The sequence below is a fragment of the Ovis aries genome, chromosome 3, assembly GCF_016772045.2.
Source record: "Ovis aries strain OAR_USU_Benz2616 breed Rambouillet chromosome 3, ARS-UI_Ramb_v3.0, whole genome shotgun sequence".
Lineage (NCBI taxonomy): Eukaryota > Metazoa > Chordata > Mammalia > Artiodactyla > Bovidae > Ovis > Ovis aries.
This window is the reverse complement of record NC_056056.1, coordinates 28,471,495-28,490,287: the sequence shown is the minus strand read 5'-3', so window position 1 is coordinate 28,490,287 and position 18,793 is coordinate 28,471,495. Positions and strand designations below refer to the sequence as shown.

Below are 18,793 nucleotides of genomic sequence, written 5' to 3'. Positions count from 1 at the left end.
GAATCGTGTGTTTTGTCCTAATTCTTTATCCAAATGTTGTTTTATCTTTCGTAAAATGACCATATGCGTTTTAGCATAAGAATGTCTTGCTTCCTATATTTGGATGAAGTTTCTGCTCTGGGATGATTGTGTGGTTTTGAAACCTTCTCGCACATTGCCAGGTACCTCCAGATCTACTAACCAAGGTGTATTCATCCAACCACCCTCCCCACCCCCCAAGTTTATTAGGGGCTTCCCTGGTGGCTCAGATGGTAAAGAATCTGCCTGCAGTGCAGGAGACCTCATTCAATCCCTGGGTCAGGAAGACCCCCTCGAAAAGAAAAATGGCAACCCATTCTAGTATTCTTGCCTGGAGATTTCCATGGACAGACGAGCCTGATGGGCTGCAGTCCATGGGGTTGCAAGAGTCAGACATGACTGAATGACCAATAGCACCAGCTTTTTTGAGATGAAGTTGCCCTAGGGCATTGTATAAGGTTAAGGGGTACAATGTTGATACACCTACAATGCGAAATGATCACCATGCTAAGGTCAGCTGACACTTACCGCCTCACCCAACTATTAATACTTTTTCCAAGATTTAGAAGTGAGGCAGCCCCTAAGGACAGGAGCTTGGCCACTTCTCCTTGGAGGCCTCTTTCTAAATAGTGCGTCTTTCACCCTTGGGCTTAGGGCCCTGTAGTATTCCAGCCCTGCCTAGGATAGCAGAGCCCAGCTGGGAATTCTCCACCACCCTGGAGCTGGTTAGAAATGCAGGTTCACAGGTCCCCCCTGGAACCTGGGTGGAGCCCTAGAACTTGTGTTTTCACAAGCTCCTGATGTGCTCTGCAGGCAAATTCATGTCTGAGGGGCCCCCAAAACTGAGCCTAACAAAAGTCTTGGAGAAGCAGGAGGGCACGCAGCAGAGAGCAGCCCCGCCAGCCACCAGGCTCTGCTGCCTTCAGAGGCTTCCAGGAGGCAGGCTCAGGGAGGCCTTCCTGTTACTCTCAGCCCCCAGGTTTCCCTCTCTGGTCACCTGCTAGAGGTCTGTTCTTCCTGATCGCTGCTGGGGCTGTGGCCCAGGGCTGGTGGCATCTCACTGTACCTCCACAGACAGCACTTACCCTTGATCTGTCCTGGGACCAAACAGTGAGGGTGCCGGGGGCACAGTGGGCACCCTCGGCTCACCCTAGAGCCGTCACGGTGATTGCAGTAACAGCTGCCGTTGGGGTGACCACAGCACCCCCCACCCCCACCCAGGCATGCTGCACCAGCTCTGTTTCTCCATCCGCAGCAGTGCAGAGTCTAGCCGGAATGAATACTGTCAGGGGCAACACAGGAAACAGCGCCTTCCACTTCTTTCATCGAGTGGCAGATGCTTTGGGGCAACAGAAATTTGCATACAGAACCCTGATGGATAAAATACATGGAGTCGAATTGGCCCAGGTTGAGACAGGGTAGCGGGCTCTGGATCTCTGTCCCCTCAGCCTCGGCCCACCTCTCTGGTGGCCGTGGGCACTTTTGCAGGAGGTCAGGGCCCCTGAGTGTGGTTTGAAAGCCACTTCAGAAGCTGGAAAACCTAGAGTGTACGGTCCCTCTAGAGCAGGGTTGGAGGCTGACCGTCCTAGGTTCAAGTTCCAGCTCTGTCAGTTAGCAGCCGGTGGACACTGGGCGGGTTGCTGGACTTCCCAGAGCCTCCAGTTTCTTTCTTTGTGAATTAGAGGTAAAGTCCAGGCCTAGTGGCTGTAAAGATAAAATGGGATGAAATACAGGAAATTTCCTTTGTATGATATTATCACTACTTCAAGTTTCCTTTCCTCTGAAGAAGCCAGAAGCCTTTGGGTATTTAAACAATTAAAATGAAAAAGGCAGCTTTTCCACTTCCTGTTGTTATGTAAATATCAGCCCTGGGAGTTGTGCACACAAAGGCCTTCTCCTCCGTATCTTTGTTGTTGTTGAGTCGCCAAGTTCTGTCCCACTGTTTGTGACCCCATGGACTGCAGCACGCCAGGCCTCCCTGTCCCTCACCATCTCCCAGAGTTTCCCCAAGTTCATATCCATTGAATCAGTGATGCCATCCAACCATCTCATCTTCTGTCTCCCTCTTCTCCTTCTGCCTTCAATCTTTCCCAGCACCAGAGTCTTCTTTTCCAATGAGTTGGCTCTTCACATCAGGTAGCCACAGTATTGGAGCTTCAGCTTCAGCATCAGTCCTTCCAGTGTATATACAGGATTGATTTCCAGCATCTTTGTGGTTGCAACAGAGGAACCTTTCCAAAATTACGCAGTCTGGGGCACCATCCAGGCAGGAGCCTCGGCCTCCTGCCTACTGGCCAGGACTTACCCTGTCACTGCCTACTGAGCCCTAACCTGTGCTGGGTGCCGACTTTACCCAGTCCATTTCATCTCCATGGTGGGTAATGTGGGGGTGGGTATTCTCCACTGCAGGGACTGCCAGCATCCACTGGTCATACCAGCATCTGGAGTGTTGTGGGGGGTGTTTGAATAAACAAAGACCATCCATATGAGAATCAGCAAAGGCCGTTTATTCGTGGTGGGCCGTAGCAAGGGAGGAGTTCAGCCACCCTTTTACAGAGACTCATAGACAGGTGGGGAGCGGGAGAGATGGCTGGTAGCAAACGGGAAGACTCTAGTCTGCCCTATTGGAGGCTGTTGACATGGGGAAACCAGAGGCCTAACTGGAAGTGGGGTGTCCTGTACGATTGGTCAGATGAGCATATTCGGCTTTGTCGTGGGCCTAGAAAGTGATAAGCAGGGTAAAGACTAGGAAAAGAAAGAAAGAAATAAAGTGAAGTCTCTCAGCCATGTCCCACTCTTTGTGACCCCGATGGACTGTAGCCTGCCAGGCTCCTCAGTCCATGGAATTTTCCAGGCAAGAGTACTGGAGAGGGTTGCCATTTCCTTCCCCAGGGGATCTTCCTGATCCAGGGATCGAACCCTGTCTCCTGCACTGCAGGGAGAAGCTTTATTTTCTGAGCCACCAGGGAAGCCCTGGGAAAGACTGGAGAAGACGGCAGCTGTTAATCACCTGGCCACTGGGGTCACTCGCTGCAGAGGTTGGAGTGAGGCTTCCTGGGCCAGTTGCTGCAGGCTGGGCGCTGAGTTCTGTCTTGTATCTGGATTCAGTCTCTTAGGACCGTTGTGGGGGTGACCAGCGAAGGGTGCTTTGCTTTCGAGCAACGGGGTGGCAGAGCCAGGCTGCCCTGGTTTCTTGGTGGTGCTGCTGCTGGGCCAGGTGAGGGGCAGTGTTTGACCCCTGTGCAGAGAGAGAGAAATGGCATCCCCCATGAGTGAGAAGAGAGAGAGGTCTCTGAGGTCCTGGAGAGGCAGGGTGGGGCTGCTGAGAGGGTGACTCTGGGAAAACAGCAAACGATGGGCGTCCAGAGTAGCCACATGATCCAGCCAGCTTACTCCTTCAGGCCCAGGGCAAAGTCTGCTGGGTTGAAACACAGTGTGAGCTAGACGTCCTCCTGTGATCATAGGCCTCTGCTTTGCCCAGCAAGATGGCATCCGGGCTCCACTTTGCAGTTTCTGGAGCATTCCTTATTCCCACCAGACAGATAAGAAAACATTCAGAGAGTGAAATGACCGACCTGGGGTCACACACAGGTTCTGAATCCCTTCCAAGGAGTCCTCTCTCAGGAACAATCAGAAGCCCCCTCCGCCTCTCCCGGCCCTGACTTCCCTTCAGACCCTCCTCCTCCTCCCTCCATGTACCTGCCATCCAGCTGTTGGGCACTTGGACCTGCCAAGCCCTTCCCACCTCAGTGTTTTCACAGGGCTCTTGCCTATCCCTCTGTCCACTGTGTCCCTGAACCCCTGTCCCAGCGAGGCCCACGTGGGTCCATAGCATCAATGCCTTTCCTCCAGGATTTTCACGGTGATCCAATCACCGTGGAAGCCTATTGCCCAGTGCTGCTGAGGATAACATTTTCCTGGAATGAACTTCACAGGTTCATTTATTGGCATGCTGAGAATTTTCTCTAATTGAAAAAAAACAAAAAACAAAAAATAAATTTAAGATGAAAAGTGCCTTATTTTGAAACAGGAAATTTACGTGCTTGGAAAAGAGGTCGATTTCTGTGTGTGGTTTAGCATCACCCTGACTTTGAAAGTTAACAGTCATGTTGTGTGTGATCCTTTGCTTAGAGGTACCCGCCATCTTCCATTTAGTCTAAGAGATGCCTCTGTCACTTGGTACCCACGGGTCCTGGGGCTCTTGGTTCCCCCCAGGGGTCTACCACGGGGGCAGGTGCGCCCAGGAACAGTGACACAAGCCCCCTGGGTGGCCGGAGGGGAGGACGCGCTGGTGTCAATCACTGTCACAGGGCCGCCTGAGCCCCGTGGAGCAGGGCTGTTCCTCGGCCTGTTAGAGCTGTCAACCGTGGCACCTGCCACCTCTCATTCAAGCTCAGGATGCGGCCTGGCCAGGACATCTGTCTTCGATCAGGCACACACGGCAGGAAAGCTGACATCTGTCCGTGCATACACAAGTGTATTGCAGGAGCACGCTTCCACGTGCCTGTACCCGTCCAGGGACTGCCCCCAACCACCACCACCACATCCCACAACCCTCCCAGGGTCAGGAGCTGCTGTTCTGTCCACTGCAGACCCTTCTGTTTGATGCTCAGCTGCCCCATCCCCGGTGATTGGCCTGATCTACCCGCCTTCCTTTAGAGGAGAGAGAGGGCGGTGGGGGGAAACCCTTTATGGCCAGCAGCAGGCTAGGCAGAGCTGGGTGGTGTGTCCTGTGGACAGATGGGTGGATGCAGGTGGAGCTGAGAGGGGAATGGAGGGTGTGCCAGGACCGTGGCCCATGTGTGCAGCCTCAGTCTATGCTCATACGACCTGTGAGCGAGGGGCAGGAACAGGCTTGGAGTCGGAGTGACACCTTACGTGAAACGCCCATCCTATCGTTGAATCAGAATTGAGCACCATCCTCACTTGTCCCTTCTACCCTCGGGTCACTTCAGCTGTCCACATTTACCGGCAGCTTGCCTGCTGACGTTCTCCCTGCTTTTGTCTGCCCCATTTGGGGCCTGATCCTTTCTCCCTAGACCAGGAGCAGAGCTTCCACGGGGGACCCGATCTTGCCTGAGTCACACCTGCCGCAGCCCCTCCCAGATTGAGGGCCTCTCTGCCTGGGTCAGTCTTCCACTCTTAGCCCCGAGATCTCAGCTCACCCCTCCGCCACCTCCTCTCAGAAGCCCCCAGGCTGGGTTGACTCCTTCCTCTGGGCTCCGGCTGTCCAGTTGCCCCATGTGGTGATGACAGGCATGTGTCTGTGGCTCTGCTCGGCTCTGAGCTTCCAAGCACAGCGCCAAGTCTCTTGTCTCCGTGCTCTCATCACCCAGCACAGGGTCTTGCCCTTGGGAGGCACTTACTGAGCACTGGGCCATAGAAGGCACTGGGAGTGAAAGGATGAGCTCCCTACAGAAGGGCAAGGGGCTGCTGGAGAGACCAGCTGGGGTGCCTGAGAGGAGGAGCTATGGAATAGAGAGTCTCTGTCTGCTGGCATCCCCTCTTTCTTCCCTCCCATTCCCCCCTCCTGGGGGGAGGACATAGAAATAAGTCTGAATTAGAGGTGTACTCTCACCTTGTCCATCCACCTATTTGTTTGTCCATCTGTCCATCCTTCCGCCACCCCTCCATTCATCCATCCCTTCATCTAATATTTATTGAGCATCTCCTCTGTACCAGGCACACTACTGAGCACCTAGGTACTGAATCTGGGGCCAGCCAGGACAGGACCCGGGGCTTTCACCTGTCAGAGCTCCATGTCCCTTCCTATTCTTTGTCTCCTCCGGGGACGGCCCGGGTGGAACGGGGTGGGGCTCAGATGGTGCCTGACAGAGCAGCCCCATGTGCCGTTACGAGTCGCCTTATTTCAATTCAAGACAACAGAAGATTAAAAAATGTCTCCAGGGAGAAAAACAGGAACAGTTTGAGAGGAAAACTTACATGGCGGGAAAGCCAGGCCTCATTTGTGCTCTCTGAACCAGAAATAGGTGCAGGAAGGGAAGTCATTGCCATCTCTGCGCGGCTTCTCCCGCGATAATCAATCATGTCTGTTTACTCTCTTCCTTTGTTCTTCAGACCCTCCTGCCTCTCTGGACTCCCTCTGGTTTCTAGTCAGTGGGAAGCTCCCAGCTCTTGCCCTGGGGGCCCGTCTGCTGGGGAGGCTGCAAACGTGAGGTCTCAGAGCTGGTGGTTCAGAGTGAGAAGGATCTGCGGATGGTGGCTGTGGAGTGGCCAAGCCCGACCCTGCCTCCTTGGGGGCTGCACCCCAGCTGGGGGGATGCTAAGGGATCTCCGCGCTTCACTGCTGCAGTCTCTGCTGAATCCAGGAGCAGGGCCAAGAAAAGGGCGGCTGCAATGGGTAATTGAGGGTCAGCCATGGAGCAAAGCCTGGTCCAGTGGCTCCCGAATACAGCTGGTCACTAGAGCCCACAGGGACACAAGCAGTGCCCAAGGCCTGCAGCTGGGGTTCTGACTCAGTGGGTCTCGGCTGGCTGTGACCGTCTCCGGCTGGCCTGCGCTAAAGGCCAGGGCCTCCCTGGTGCCCACTTCTCAGGAGTCATTCGTGCTCCCCTGGCTCTGCCGGGAGTGTGAAACAGAAGGGGAAAGCATCCCAGGAAGAGTAGGATACCCCAACTCCTTAAGGTGAGTGAGGAAGGGGATGTGAGGTTTCTGGAGGAGCCCAGGCCCCTTTCACCTCACCTAGCATCACGGACAGGGCCCGGGGCTGGCCTCGTGGCAGAGGCATGGCCTGGGGCTGGAGCCTGTCTGCCTTGTGTCCGGGATGAAGAAAGAGCAGAGACTGGGTGTAGCTGGAGAGTCTCTGGCCCTCCCTGCTGTGTAGCTTTGAGCCGACATCCAGCTTCTCTGAACCACTGTTTCTTCATCTACCCACAGAAACCTTCCCACTGGGGTCTCGGCCCTGAGTGTGGAGGTGTGTGGGTCCTGCGGCCTCAAGCAGGTACATTCCACCTTTCCCAGCTTCTCCCCGTCTCTGCCAGGACCCCCAAATTCTCCCAGACATCTAAATCCAGACCATGGGAATGGCCGCCTCTGAACGCCCTGCCTTCCAGCACCCAGGGCCGCCCTGCTGCTATTTTTATCTGCTGCTGGTTAATCTGTACCCTTGTTTACGGTGCTATCAGCGCAGTTCAACCGCATAGTTATCACCAGCATGAACCCAGACGGTGACCCCGGTCCAGTGGAACTCCCCTGCAGGCAGATTGGCCCACGGAAATCCCACTTCCAGTTAAAAGCTTATTTCTGTTCTTTGCAGGAACCTTAAAATGGCTAATTTAGGCATCACCAACAGGGACTGGATCATCTTGTTAAAATAAAACCAAGTTTGTTTATTTACTGGCAGAATAACTTCCAGTGATGTGTGTAGGTCTGCAGCTTTTGGGTCCCTGAAGGTTGACGTGTCCACCCGAGCAGGAAGTAAAGCCCTCCCAGGGCCCAGAAACTTCCCTCGAGCCCCCTCCTGGTTTCCCGCAGCAGTGTCCAGCCCAGAGCAAGACCTCGGCCAGCCGATGCATGAGACATAAAAGGACCTGAGGGGTGCAGAGCCGATTGGGGTTCTGAGGAGCCAGAGGGGTTTGCTGAAGAAGGGGGTGGAGTGTTGCTCAGTGGAACTGAAATGTTTTCTAGAATAATGGAGGTTGCACCAAAGAGGTGGATTTGTGCGGGGAAAACAGCACTGACCAAGGCTGCCTTCTGTTCTCCCCTGGGCCCAGGCCCTAAGGTTGGTAGCCTCCTGTGTACTCAGCCCCGTGTCCGAGCGTCTGTGCAGTGATTCTGAGTTTGGCTCCAGGGAGTGCCGAGGTTGGGTGCCCCGCAAGGAGGCCATGTACTTTGACCTGTGACCCGTCCTGCTGGCCCTTCCGGGCTGGGAGTTGTCTGCAGCTGGTAGTGCAGTCCAGATGCCCCCCTGATCTCTGCATGCATCTCCACTGCAGCCGCTCCCTGGGCACAGGACTGTGCTGCTTCCGCAGCAGCGTCTCACCCTCTCACTGTCAGGTTCTTGGCAAAGTCCTTCTTGACACAAGCGCCAGCCTGCCCCGTGCCTGTATGGGTCTGACTAGGGTGCCCTGGCCAGCAGGGCTCTTGTGAGAGGTCCCTACCTCAAGTTCTGTCTGTGATTCTCCAGCTCCAAGAAGCCCAAGAAATGTCCTGAAGTGGCCGTGAAGCCCAAAGCCACGCCCCGGCTCACCATCTTTGATGAGGAGGTTGATCCTGATGAGGGGCTCTTCGGCCCGGGCAGGAAGCCCTCTCCCCGGGGCCACGCAGAGGACTCACCCCCCGGGGACCGTAAGTAGATTTCCAGGGTGTCCCTTCGCTCTCAGTGTCTCCCAGATGACCCACCAACCTCTGTAAAGGGCGTCAGGCCCACTACACACGAGCAGGATGCCAGTCTTGACACGATACAGATTCTGCTGGAGAAATCTAGTCTTGCACCTTGTGTCCCCACAGCCCAGAACATTCCAGGGCTGTGTTAATGCTAGTCATCCCTCGGAAGCAAAGGGTAGTTTTCTTTGTTGCTTTGAAAAGTGTGGGTTGTGACTGGTGTAAAATTATCTTTATTACCTCCACAGCCAGATGTGGGCATCAGATAGAGAGGGGGTGCTGGGACTCTGCATGGCTTGGGTTGTAACAGGAGACTCCGTGTCCCCTGCAGAGACCCCATGAGAGGGTCCAGTGTGGAGCTGGAGCTGGGAAAGCCTGGCACTTCTGCACTCACTCCTGGGTCTGACCTGTCCCCCCAGCTCCCAGGTCTGCATCCAGGGCAGGGAGTTGATGTCACCCATTAATTCAGTTGGTACCGGGCACCTGGTGAGGGCCAGGCTCTGTGTGGGGGCCCAGGAAAGCCTGAAGAGAGACGCAGTCCCGGCCTCGGGGTCTCTCATGGGATAGACAGGACATCTCCTGACCATTACGAGGTGGTCTCAGCCTATAACAGGTCCGAGAAGAATGTCAGTGCCCGTGGGGACCCCCAGGCTGAGGGGCTTCTTGAGTAAGGGATGGATAGAAGAACTGGATCCCAAGGGGTTGGCGGAGTTTGCCACGGCTGCTGACAAAGCCAATTCCAGGCAAAGAGGCTGCAGTCGCCTGTCACAAAGGGCAGCGCTGAGCATTGAGACTGGGAGGGGATGGGGAGCAGACCTCGACTGCCAGAGCTGGTGTTTGGCACTCAGTGAGTGCTTGTAGAAAGACGGGGCCAAGCCCTGGGGGCTGAGCTAAGAGATGGAGGGGTGCTTGGGCAGCCGGGGGCAGTGAGCTGAGGAGTCAGGTTCTTCCTCAAAGCAGTGAGGAGGCCTTGAGGGCTTGAAACCAGGGAGGTGCCTCCACGTGGCTTTTGGCCTAGCATGCAGGGAGGTGGGGTCGGGGCTAGGCACACAGGTGCACCAGGCCCCCACAGGTGCCTGGTTCTTCTACACTCTGCCTTGCAGACCAAAGTGGCAACCTTACTCCCTTTCTCTCGGCTGGGCCAGGAGGTTGGGCCAGACAGTCTCCACACTGCACCCCCCAGGCAGCCAAGGACAGGCTAGCACGTCCTCTGACCACTCTGCCGCTCCCTCCTCTGCAGCCCTGAAGCTGTTTGACGATCCTGACCTCGGTGGAGCTGTCCCCCTGGATGACCCCTTACTGCTGCCAGCTGCTCCCCAAAGTGGCAGAGCCACACCCCGTGAAGGCCACAGGGAGGCCTCCGAGGAGCTGTTCAGGTACCGCTTGTCTCCAGTGATGCCTCCCCAGGTCAGGGTGTGTACCACGGAACCACAGTCTTCCCCGGGTGGTAGCACTTTAGCATCCTTGGGCTCTGAGGGAGGGAATCCTGACCCATCAAAGGTGAGAGCCCAGGACTTCCCTGGTGGCCCGGTGGCTAAGACTCCAAGCTCCCAGTGCAAGGAACCGAGGTTTGTTCCCTGGTTAGGGAGCTAGATCTCACATGCTGCGACTAAGACCTGATGCAGCTAAATAAATAAATATTTTTTTTTTAAAAGGTGGGAGCCTGTGGATGAGAGCTGATTGATGGGAGGCAGTGAAGGGGATTCAGTGGAAAGGCTGGAGGGAGGGGTCAAAGGAGTGTTAGCTGCTTAGCAAGTTCTAGAAAGAACTTCATTTATGCAAGCAGTTTATATAAAAAATAATTAAATTATGTAATTCCAAGAGCAAGTATAACTGGCATAAATAGGTTTGAAAACAAAAATGACTCGTGGTAGCATACAGCTCACCCGTAGGGAGCAAAGTCCTGATGTTCTGGACAGCAGCAGGGGCCCGTCAGCAGATTTTACAGTGGGGAACGTGTTAGTCACTCAGTCATGTCCAACTGTTTGCGACCCCATGGACTGTAGCCTGCCAGGCTCCTCTGTCCATGGGATTCTCCAGGCAGGAATACTGGAGTGGATTGCCATTTCCTTCTCCGGGGGACCTTACAGAAGGGAGAATGAGACTTAATCTGTTAGAGGGAGGTTGATTGACAAAATGTGCAAGACTGATTGCCACAGGGTACATGCTGTGCCTCAGACAAGTGTGCCAGGCTCTTTACGTGTTATCTTTCTTGATCCTCATAACAGCATCCTCTCCCCACCCCCATCCCCCACCCCCTCACGTAGGTGCTGTTATCTCCTTTTTACAGAAAGTGGAGGGTGGGAGAGGTAATTGGCCCAAGGCCATAGGTCCCAAGTAACAGGATGAGGAACTGGGTCAGCCTGCCTGAGTCCAGTCCTCCCACCTTGCCGGGACCCTGAGCGCTCAGAGGAGGAGAGGCTGGCAGACTGCCTGCCGCCTCGGGCCCAGCAGGCTCTCCCTGGGCTCATGGGGCTGCCTTCTCAGCACCCGCGGCACCGTGTGTCCCTGCCTCCCATCGTCACGTCATCCACGTCCCCGGGATGCAGACTGAGCCTGGCGATTACAGGACGCCGAGCCATCTCTTTCCAGGAACAGTTACGTGGTGCCGGCCGGAGGTCCCGGGAGACTGTCATCCACACCCTCGTTAGCAGCCATAGGCTGTTAGCCCCCCTGAGTGCCCGCCGGGCCTGAGTCACTGCGACGGCTCCTTGTCATTACACGTCCCTGAGGCCCCGGGTAGCTGTTCGCTCTCATCCTTGCGTCCTCACCGCGGACGTCCTGGCAGTGGTCCTCCCTGGGAGAAACTGGGACTGTTGTTCTGCGTTTCAGCTGACTCTGAGGCCCAGGGAAGGTCAGCCCTGGGAGCCTCTGCTGTCCTGAGGATGCAGCGTGTCCTACAGGGGCAGAGCCAGTGGGACCTTTGGGCCTCGTTTGTATCAATATTAAATCCATTACACATACATCCCAGTGTGACCTCAGCATGCACACACCCACACACACACATCCCTGTGTGACCTCAGCACAGACACACACACACAGACACACATACATCCCAGTGTGAAATCAGCGTGCACTCACCCACACACACACATCCCAGTGTGACCTCAGCACACAGACACACACATCCCAGTGTGACCTCAGCACAACACACAGACACACACCGCCATGCAAACTCAGCACACAGACACACACACACAGACACACACACAGACACACACACATCCCAGTGTGACCTCAGCACAAACACACAGACACACACCGCCATGCAAACTCAGCACACACACACACACACACACACACACACATCCCAGTGTGACCTCAGCACAAACACACAGACACATACCGCAGTGTGACCTCAGCACATAAACCCAGACACACATACATCCCAGTGTGACCTCAGCGTGCACACACACACACACACACACACACATCCCAGTGTGACCTCAGCATGCACACACACAGACACATACCACAGTGCGACCTCAGCACACAGACACACATACACACACACACATCCCAGTGTGACCTCAGCATGCATACAGATACACACACCCACACCCCGCAGTGTGACCTCAGCACACAGACACGTATGCACACACAGAAACATCCCAATGTGACCTCAGCGTACATGCGCACGCACACACACACACACACACGCACACACGCACAGACATACCAGAGTGAGACCTCAGTACACCAACACACACACTCTTTCAGGCCGCATTCTGTAGAACGCTGGGTTGGGGGTGTTGAAAGGTATCACCTTCAAAGGCTTCCTGTGGTCAGAGGGCTGGGGCAACACCAGGGTTAAGCAGGGCTTTCTGCACCTGTACTGTGTGGGCACACGTGGCTCGAGGGGAAGACCACATGGCATTTCACGTTCCAGTTGGTCCCTGGGACCCTCTCGTGAGTAATGCCTCCTACATCCCCCAGGCCACTCTGGGAGTCACTGCTTTAGAGAATGTGAGTCTATGGCCCTGCCTTCACTCTGTCAGACATCTGGTGAAGAAGGAATTACCCTCTTGAGAGCAGGAACCATATTTTGTTTTTCTTTGTGTGTGTCCTGGGACTCTCCAGGTGGTGATCAGGTGTCTTTATGATGAACTTTCTCATATTCTTTCATCCTCCAATGCTTTCCTCACCCGTTCATTCCACAGCTGGCATCAGCCCTCCCAAACAGTATTGGCGGGGGGAGCATTTGAATAGGGTTTGGAGTCTGAGACACCCCCATTCCTTCTTGCCATGGGGCCCCAGCTTTGGTATTCAGTCGAGCTCTGTCCTCTGCAGGGACCTGGGGAGGAGGAGTGGGCCAGGGGTCTTCAGACCTCTCTCCAGCCCCTCAGTGATTGGCCTCACGCCTTCAGGGCCTGGAAGAGAGAGGAGCTGAACCTTGCATCAGTGGGAGCTGTTTCTAGCCGTGACTCAGGGAACCCAGGCTTCCCTGGTGGCTCAGTGGTAAAGAAACTGCCTGCAGTGAGAGAGATCTGGGTTCGATCCTTGGGTCAGGAAGATCCCCTGGAGAAGGAAATGGCAACCCACTCCAGTATTCTTGCCTGGAAAATCCCATGGACAGAGGAGCCTGGTGGGTTACAGTCCATGGGGTCACAAAGAGTTGGACATGACTGAGCGATTAACACTTTCACTTTCAGGGAGCCCAGTTGGAAATGGGGTGCTTGGTGAGGGGTGCTGGGTGGCCACCTGGATCCCCAGTGCAGCTGCCCCACCTCCCAACTCAGCAAATCCAGCTTCTGGTTAGCTATAGAGCATCACTGCTATGCCAAGCAGTGTAAATCCTGAATTCTGATGCAAGCTTTTAGCTGCCACTCTGTTTCCTTGTTTGAAAGTAGTTCAGCCTCTCAGAGCTTTTCCTGGGCACCCAGCCTCCAGTGGAGGACATGGGATGTGCCAGCACCTGTCCAGGGGAGCTTGAGGAAGGGCAGCCACTTGGAGGGAGCCGGGACAGCTGAGCTGAGCTCGCCAGGAGCAGCCTGTCTCCCAGTAATGCCTTCAGGGGTTGCCTGGAAGTCACTCCTTCAAGGCCTGGCATGGGCCAGTCGCTCTGGGTCTGAAGGACCCCTTTTTGCTCACTTCTCTGCCCTCCATAGCAAGCTCTGCACTCTCCTGGTCATGGGAGGTTGACCCGGGAAGCAGGCAGGTGACAGCTCCTTCAGTAGCTGGTACCTGGCAGTCAGCCCCTCCCAGGTAGGGCACCTCCACCCTCATGCAGGCCTCTGTCAGGTCCTGTGTGGCCAGGAGTTGTTCTGACCAGAGGCCCCGCCCCTCTGCTGCTGCCTTTACTCGGCCCAGCCGGTGTCTGAGCTGGATCCAGTTCACAGGTGGGGAGATGTAGGGCCAGGCAGGGGGGAGTGGCAGGATGAGGAAGGTAACTGCACTCTGCCTGCTGGACTGTGTGTCTTGCATATGGAATTACAGCCCTGTGGGGGTGATGCTGCTTGTTCCCATTTGGCAGATGGGGAACCAAAGCTTGGAGAGGCCATGTGGCCTGTGTGAGGCCCCCTGGTCTCCTGCCTCGAGTGCCTATGCCCTCCCTCCCTCGTCCCCAGCTGGCTGTGGGCCCCCGGCCGGGCCCTTCACCTTCCTGTGCCCCTGATTTTCACATCTGCAAAACGGAGCTGTTACCTGCTACCAGGCAGTGTCTCGGGATTGTTGATGTTCGATTGCTGAGTCGTATTTGCTCCTTTGCTGCCTTTGTGGACTGCAGCATGGCCGGGTCCCCGCTCTTCACAGTCTCCCAGAGTTTGCTCAGATTCCTGTCCACTGAGTCATCTAACCACTGATGCTATTGATGCTGTCTAACCATCGGAAAAGTTATGACCAACATAGATAGCATATTCAAAAGCAGAGACATTACTTTGCCAACAGAGGTGCGTCTAGTCAAGGCTGTGGTTTTTCCTGTGGTCATGCATGGTATGGATGTGAGAGTTGGACTGTGAAGAAAGCTGAGCGCCGAAGAATTGATGCGTTTGAACTGTGGTGTTGGAGACGACTCTTTAGAGTCCCTTGGACTGCAAGGAGGTCCAATCAGTCCATCCTAAAGGAGATCAGTCCTGGGTGTTCGTTGGAAGGACTGATGCTAAAGCTGAAACTCCAATACTTTGGCCACCTCATGTGTAGAGCTGACTCATTGGAAAACACCCTGATGCTGGGAGGGACTGGGGGCAGGAGGAGAAGGGGATGACAGAGGATGAGATGGCTGGATGGCATCACCGACTCGATGGACATGAGTTTGAGTAGACTCTGGGAGTTGGTGATGGACAGGGAGGCCTGGCGTGCTGCGATTCTTGGGGTCACAAAGAGTCAGACACGACTGAGCAACTGAACTGAACTGAACCGAACCATATCATCCTCTCTGCTGCCCTCTTTTCCTTTTGCCTTCAATCTTTCCCCAGCATCAGGGTCTTTGATTACTAGATGAATTAATGGATGGGAGATGGCTGTGATATGTGGTAGCGCTGAGAGCGGGCGCTCCCTTGGACAGAGTGCAGAGCAGGGTGACTTTCTTTCCAGCCGTTCAGGACTTGAGCTGGTCCCGTGTGACTGTCACCCTGCCTTGACCTTCAGTCCCACTCACTGATGGGCTGTCCGGTCCAGGGCGTGGCCAGCTCCAGCCCTCCAGGGTGGGGGGTGGCCTGTCCAGTGCACAGGTGGCCCACTGGGCGACACCATGGGCAGGCAGACCCCACCCCACCACTGCTCAGAGCCCCTCATTCATTCTTTCTCTTGCCAAACTTGGGTCTGGATGAGAGCTCAGCTCCTGACGTCAGCGCTTCTGGTTCCAACTTGGGGCCCATCACATGCTCTCACCTCAGGCAGGTGGCTCAGCTTCCTGGGACTTGAGCATCCACCTCTGCTGGGCGAAGATGGGGCTGAACATCCCCAGGGGTCGTCAGGGGATGAAACAAGCTCCTTGGCCCAGAGCAGGAGCTCCGAATGTGGCAGCTATTAACTTCTTGAGGGGCTGAGGAAAAGTCACCTGAGGAAGCTGGCTTGTCTAGGGTGGGGTCCGCCGAGAAGCCATTCTGCAGAGGATGCTGAGGGGCCAGCTCTCCTTATCCCAGGCTGTGGGGCTACATGGAAGGAGAGGCCTGCCCTTCCGTTCCTCCCCAGGGGCAGGGCGGGGCGGGGCGAGCGGGAGGGCCAGGCTAGGGGGGTGGCGTGTGGCAGGAGGGAGGGGGGACAGTGCCCTGCGGGGTCCTGCAGTGGCCGGGGAACCTTGTTCCTATTGCAGCAGGCTCTGCCCAAGGACTTCTCCCACTGCTTCTCTAGAGTTGAAGAGGACTTGGACCAGATTCTGAACCTGGGGGCTGAGCCCAAACCTCAGCCCAAGCCCCGGCCCAAGCCCAAGCCTCCAGTGGCCGCCAAGCCAGCGCTGCCCAGAAAGCCAGCCATGCCCCCCAGAGCGGGTCCACCTGAGGCTGCGGCCACGCAGCAGCGGAAGCAGCAGCAGCAGATCCAAGCCATGGATGAGATGGACATCTTGCAGTACATCCGGGACCATGACGCACCTGGCCAGGCTGCCCCCAGCCTCTTCTGACCAACCCCCAGCCCCCAGGCTGTTCCTGGGCCAACAGACCCTCTCCCGTAGAGGGGCGCCTGGTGAGGAGCAGGCTTTGCCCTGCAGGGCCAGAACCAACCTATTCCCAAGGGAGGGAGGGTGGAAGCCCAGATCAGAGGACCCCTGTACTGCCTTCATCCTTGTTCTCAGGGCCTGCGGGGTCATAGAACCTGCACAATGCAGAGAGCAAGGTCACCAGAGGAACTGGAGCCTCAGTTGTCTCAGACGCGTGGATGGGAGGGGGCGACACGGGGCAGGCTTGTTCACCAGGAGCCCAAACCCCCAGGATATCATGGGACTGTGGGGGAGGGGCAGGGAGGCTCCCCTCAGGGCAGGGAAACTTTTCTGCCCACTCGTGCCCACCGAGTCTGGCAGCCCTAGCACGGGAGCGGGGTACCCTGGCCAACTTGGGGTTGGGTAGGAGTCTGCACGCCAAGGCACCTGCAATTTCCGGTCAGCACAGCCCCCGGAGGCCTGCAGGCCATGGGGAGGTCCCCAGGAGAGCGATGCTGAGTGGGGGCCTGGAAGGGCCTGGCTGGGATGGCTGGCCCTGAGCCGCCTCTGCTTACCAGTGCGCTGAGCAGGGTGCCTTCCTTCCCGTGTGCCAAAGCTCGAGGGAGACATCAGGTCTGCCTCTGCCCCCGGAGTGTGGACGGCCTGACAAATCTCTCCGTCTCCTCCCCCTTCCTTTCCTAGGGCAGGCCTGGCCAGACCACAGCCTTCTTGGGCCTCCAGCCGTAGAACCAGTGTCCGCCCTCGTGGCTTCTAGCAGAGTGGGCCCCACGTCCTCTGGGTCCACCTGCAGCCCAGCTGCCCCTCCCTTTCACGGCAGGCCTGGGCTGGCTGCTCTCGGGCTGCTCTTGCAGGCTCCCTCTGTCCGGCGGTGGATTTGTCTGTCAGGCCTCCCCCCGTCCTCGGGGTCTGGACTTGCTCTCTGGCCTTCCCGCCGTGGGAGCCCCTTCCCAGAAGCAGGAGCCCTGGGCCCGGCAGAACCAGTCAGTGCCTTAGACCTCTCCCCGAGGCCCACACCCCAGCACAGGGGTCAGGGCATGCTGCAGCGCTCAGGAAATCCTCCGTGAATGAGTGATGCTTAATGGAGAAAAGAATGCCTTTTTTGATATATTCTCCACTTTCAGAATTAGTTTTTAACAAAACACAGGTTTTTAAGGAAATGCAACCATTCTCGTCCCTGGGGTTGTGCTGTTTGACAAGAGGATTGGAAGGTGGGGTTTGGGGCTAGGACCCCAGGCCCTTCCTGATCGGGACCAACAGCCAACCCTGAGGGAGTCCCCCCACCGACCAGGGCTGGTGTTAGTCTCTGTCTGTAGCACCCACCGCCCTGTGCCAGGACCCACAGGCAGGTGGGAGCACTCAATCTGTCCTGCGTCTCATGCACCCTCATGAAAAGGCCATTGGCTCCCCCAGCGTGTGCCAGGGTGAGAAGAAACAGGTGGCTCTGGGGGCCCCCTCTCCCCGCCTTACCTTGTCCCGAGGGTGCTCTCCCCGGGGACCCCCAGCACGTGCCACTCCTCTTCCCTCTCACTGCCAGGCCTTCACACCCCCAACCCTCAAGCACAGGTGGACACCCCCACCCTGCCCTGGGGTCTGCACCTGTCTGACTGCAGGAGGGCCCCCAAAGGAAGGCACAGTGAGGGGCCGCCTCAGGCTCTTTCCCCTCCCTGTTCTCTCCTCTGGGCCTGTCCCTCCCTGGCCCCCTCCCCTCCACCGCACCTCACTCCCCCATGTGACATAGGAACAGAGGATGTTGCTGGCAGGAGCCCAGGGCGGGGTCCTCCAGTGGGGGTCACAGGCAGAACCCACCACTCTGGGGTGGCTTTGTCCACTGTGAGCCTGGCCTCCTCCCAGGGGGCCGGCCACTGGGACCCCCTCAGCAGAGATGCGTGCCTCAGGATACTGATGCTCTGTGACCTACCAGCCAACCTAGGACCCGGTCATCCAATAAAAAGTCCATGTCGAGGCTCATCCCCTGTTTGTTAGTGGTGATCTTTTCTGTGCCCAGGCTGACGGAGGACCACGTGGGGGCTATCGTTACAACAGCGGGCTCAACAAGGGGAGCTGCCCCAGAAGGACCTGGGGTATGTAGAGGCTTCCAGACTGCTGCTGGACAGGGAGGGGGCAGGCAGAGCGAGGATTCCCATGTATAAACGTACGCAGAGGGGCCAGAGCCCCAGGCCGGGTGGGGTCATCAGTCAGTAACTGCTCAGCCAACACTGGCTTGGAAAGAGGACTTTTCCCTTCTCCAGACCTCATATCCCTCTCCTCAGTGTGGGGACTGGTCTGGGCTTGACCAGGCCGTTCTGAGGCGCTTTCGGCTCTGACACCAGACAGCCCTGCCAAATACACATATCCCTCCATATCCAGACCTGCCCTGGACTCTGCTCTCCTCCTGGAGTCAGATTCTGACATGCCATTTCCTGCCCGGGATCCAGAGGTTCTGAGCAGACAGCCCTCTGGAGACCTAGAAATGGGTCCCCGGGAGCCAGGGAGCTCCACGCAGGGCAGTCCATGAGCCCACCTGGCCTCCCCCAACTACTTGGCTTTGGATCTTGCAGCTAAGCTCCGAGTGGGGATGTCGTGGTTCCGAGGGACCAGCAGAGGGGCTGTTCTGAGAAGGACTGCAGAGCCCCCAAGCCTGCAGCGGAGAGCTCACCATAGAAGGAAAGGGAACACCATGGAGGGCAGCGTTTGTTTGTTTAGAATCCATGTGAGCCCTGTAGACAGGATGTACCGGCTGCTGCGGGGGCCCCCCGCTCCTGTCCCCCATTGTTCCTCTCAGGAAGCTGGGAACTCCGGCCTGTTCTTCTGGAAAGTCCCCATCGTAATGCCTGACCC

At 56.6% G+C, this 18,793-nt stretch overlaps 1 protein-coding gene across 2 annotated transcripts in view; it reads left to right on the top strand.

Moving 5' to 3' along the window:
• The window catches only part of HS1BP3 (HCLS1 binding protein 3), a 49,401-nt gene extending 31,478 nt beyond the window's left edge, over positions 1-17,923 (top strand). For both annotated transcript variants that reach the window (XM_027966542.3, XM_027966541.2), the window contains exons 5-7: positions 8,165-8,325; positions 9,602-9,737; positions 15,652-17,923. In XM_027966542.3, coding sequence (XP_027822343.2) covers positions 8,165-8,325; positions 9,602-9,737; positions 15,652-15,919 — 565 coding nt within the window. In that variant the 3' untranslated portion in view covers positions 15,920-17,923. The remainder of the gene's footprint in view (positions 1-8,164; positions 8,326-9,601; positions 9,738-15,651) is intronic.
• The last annotated feature ends 870 nt before the right edge of the window (positions 17,924-18,793 follow it).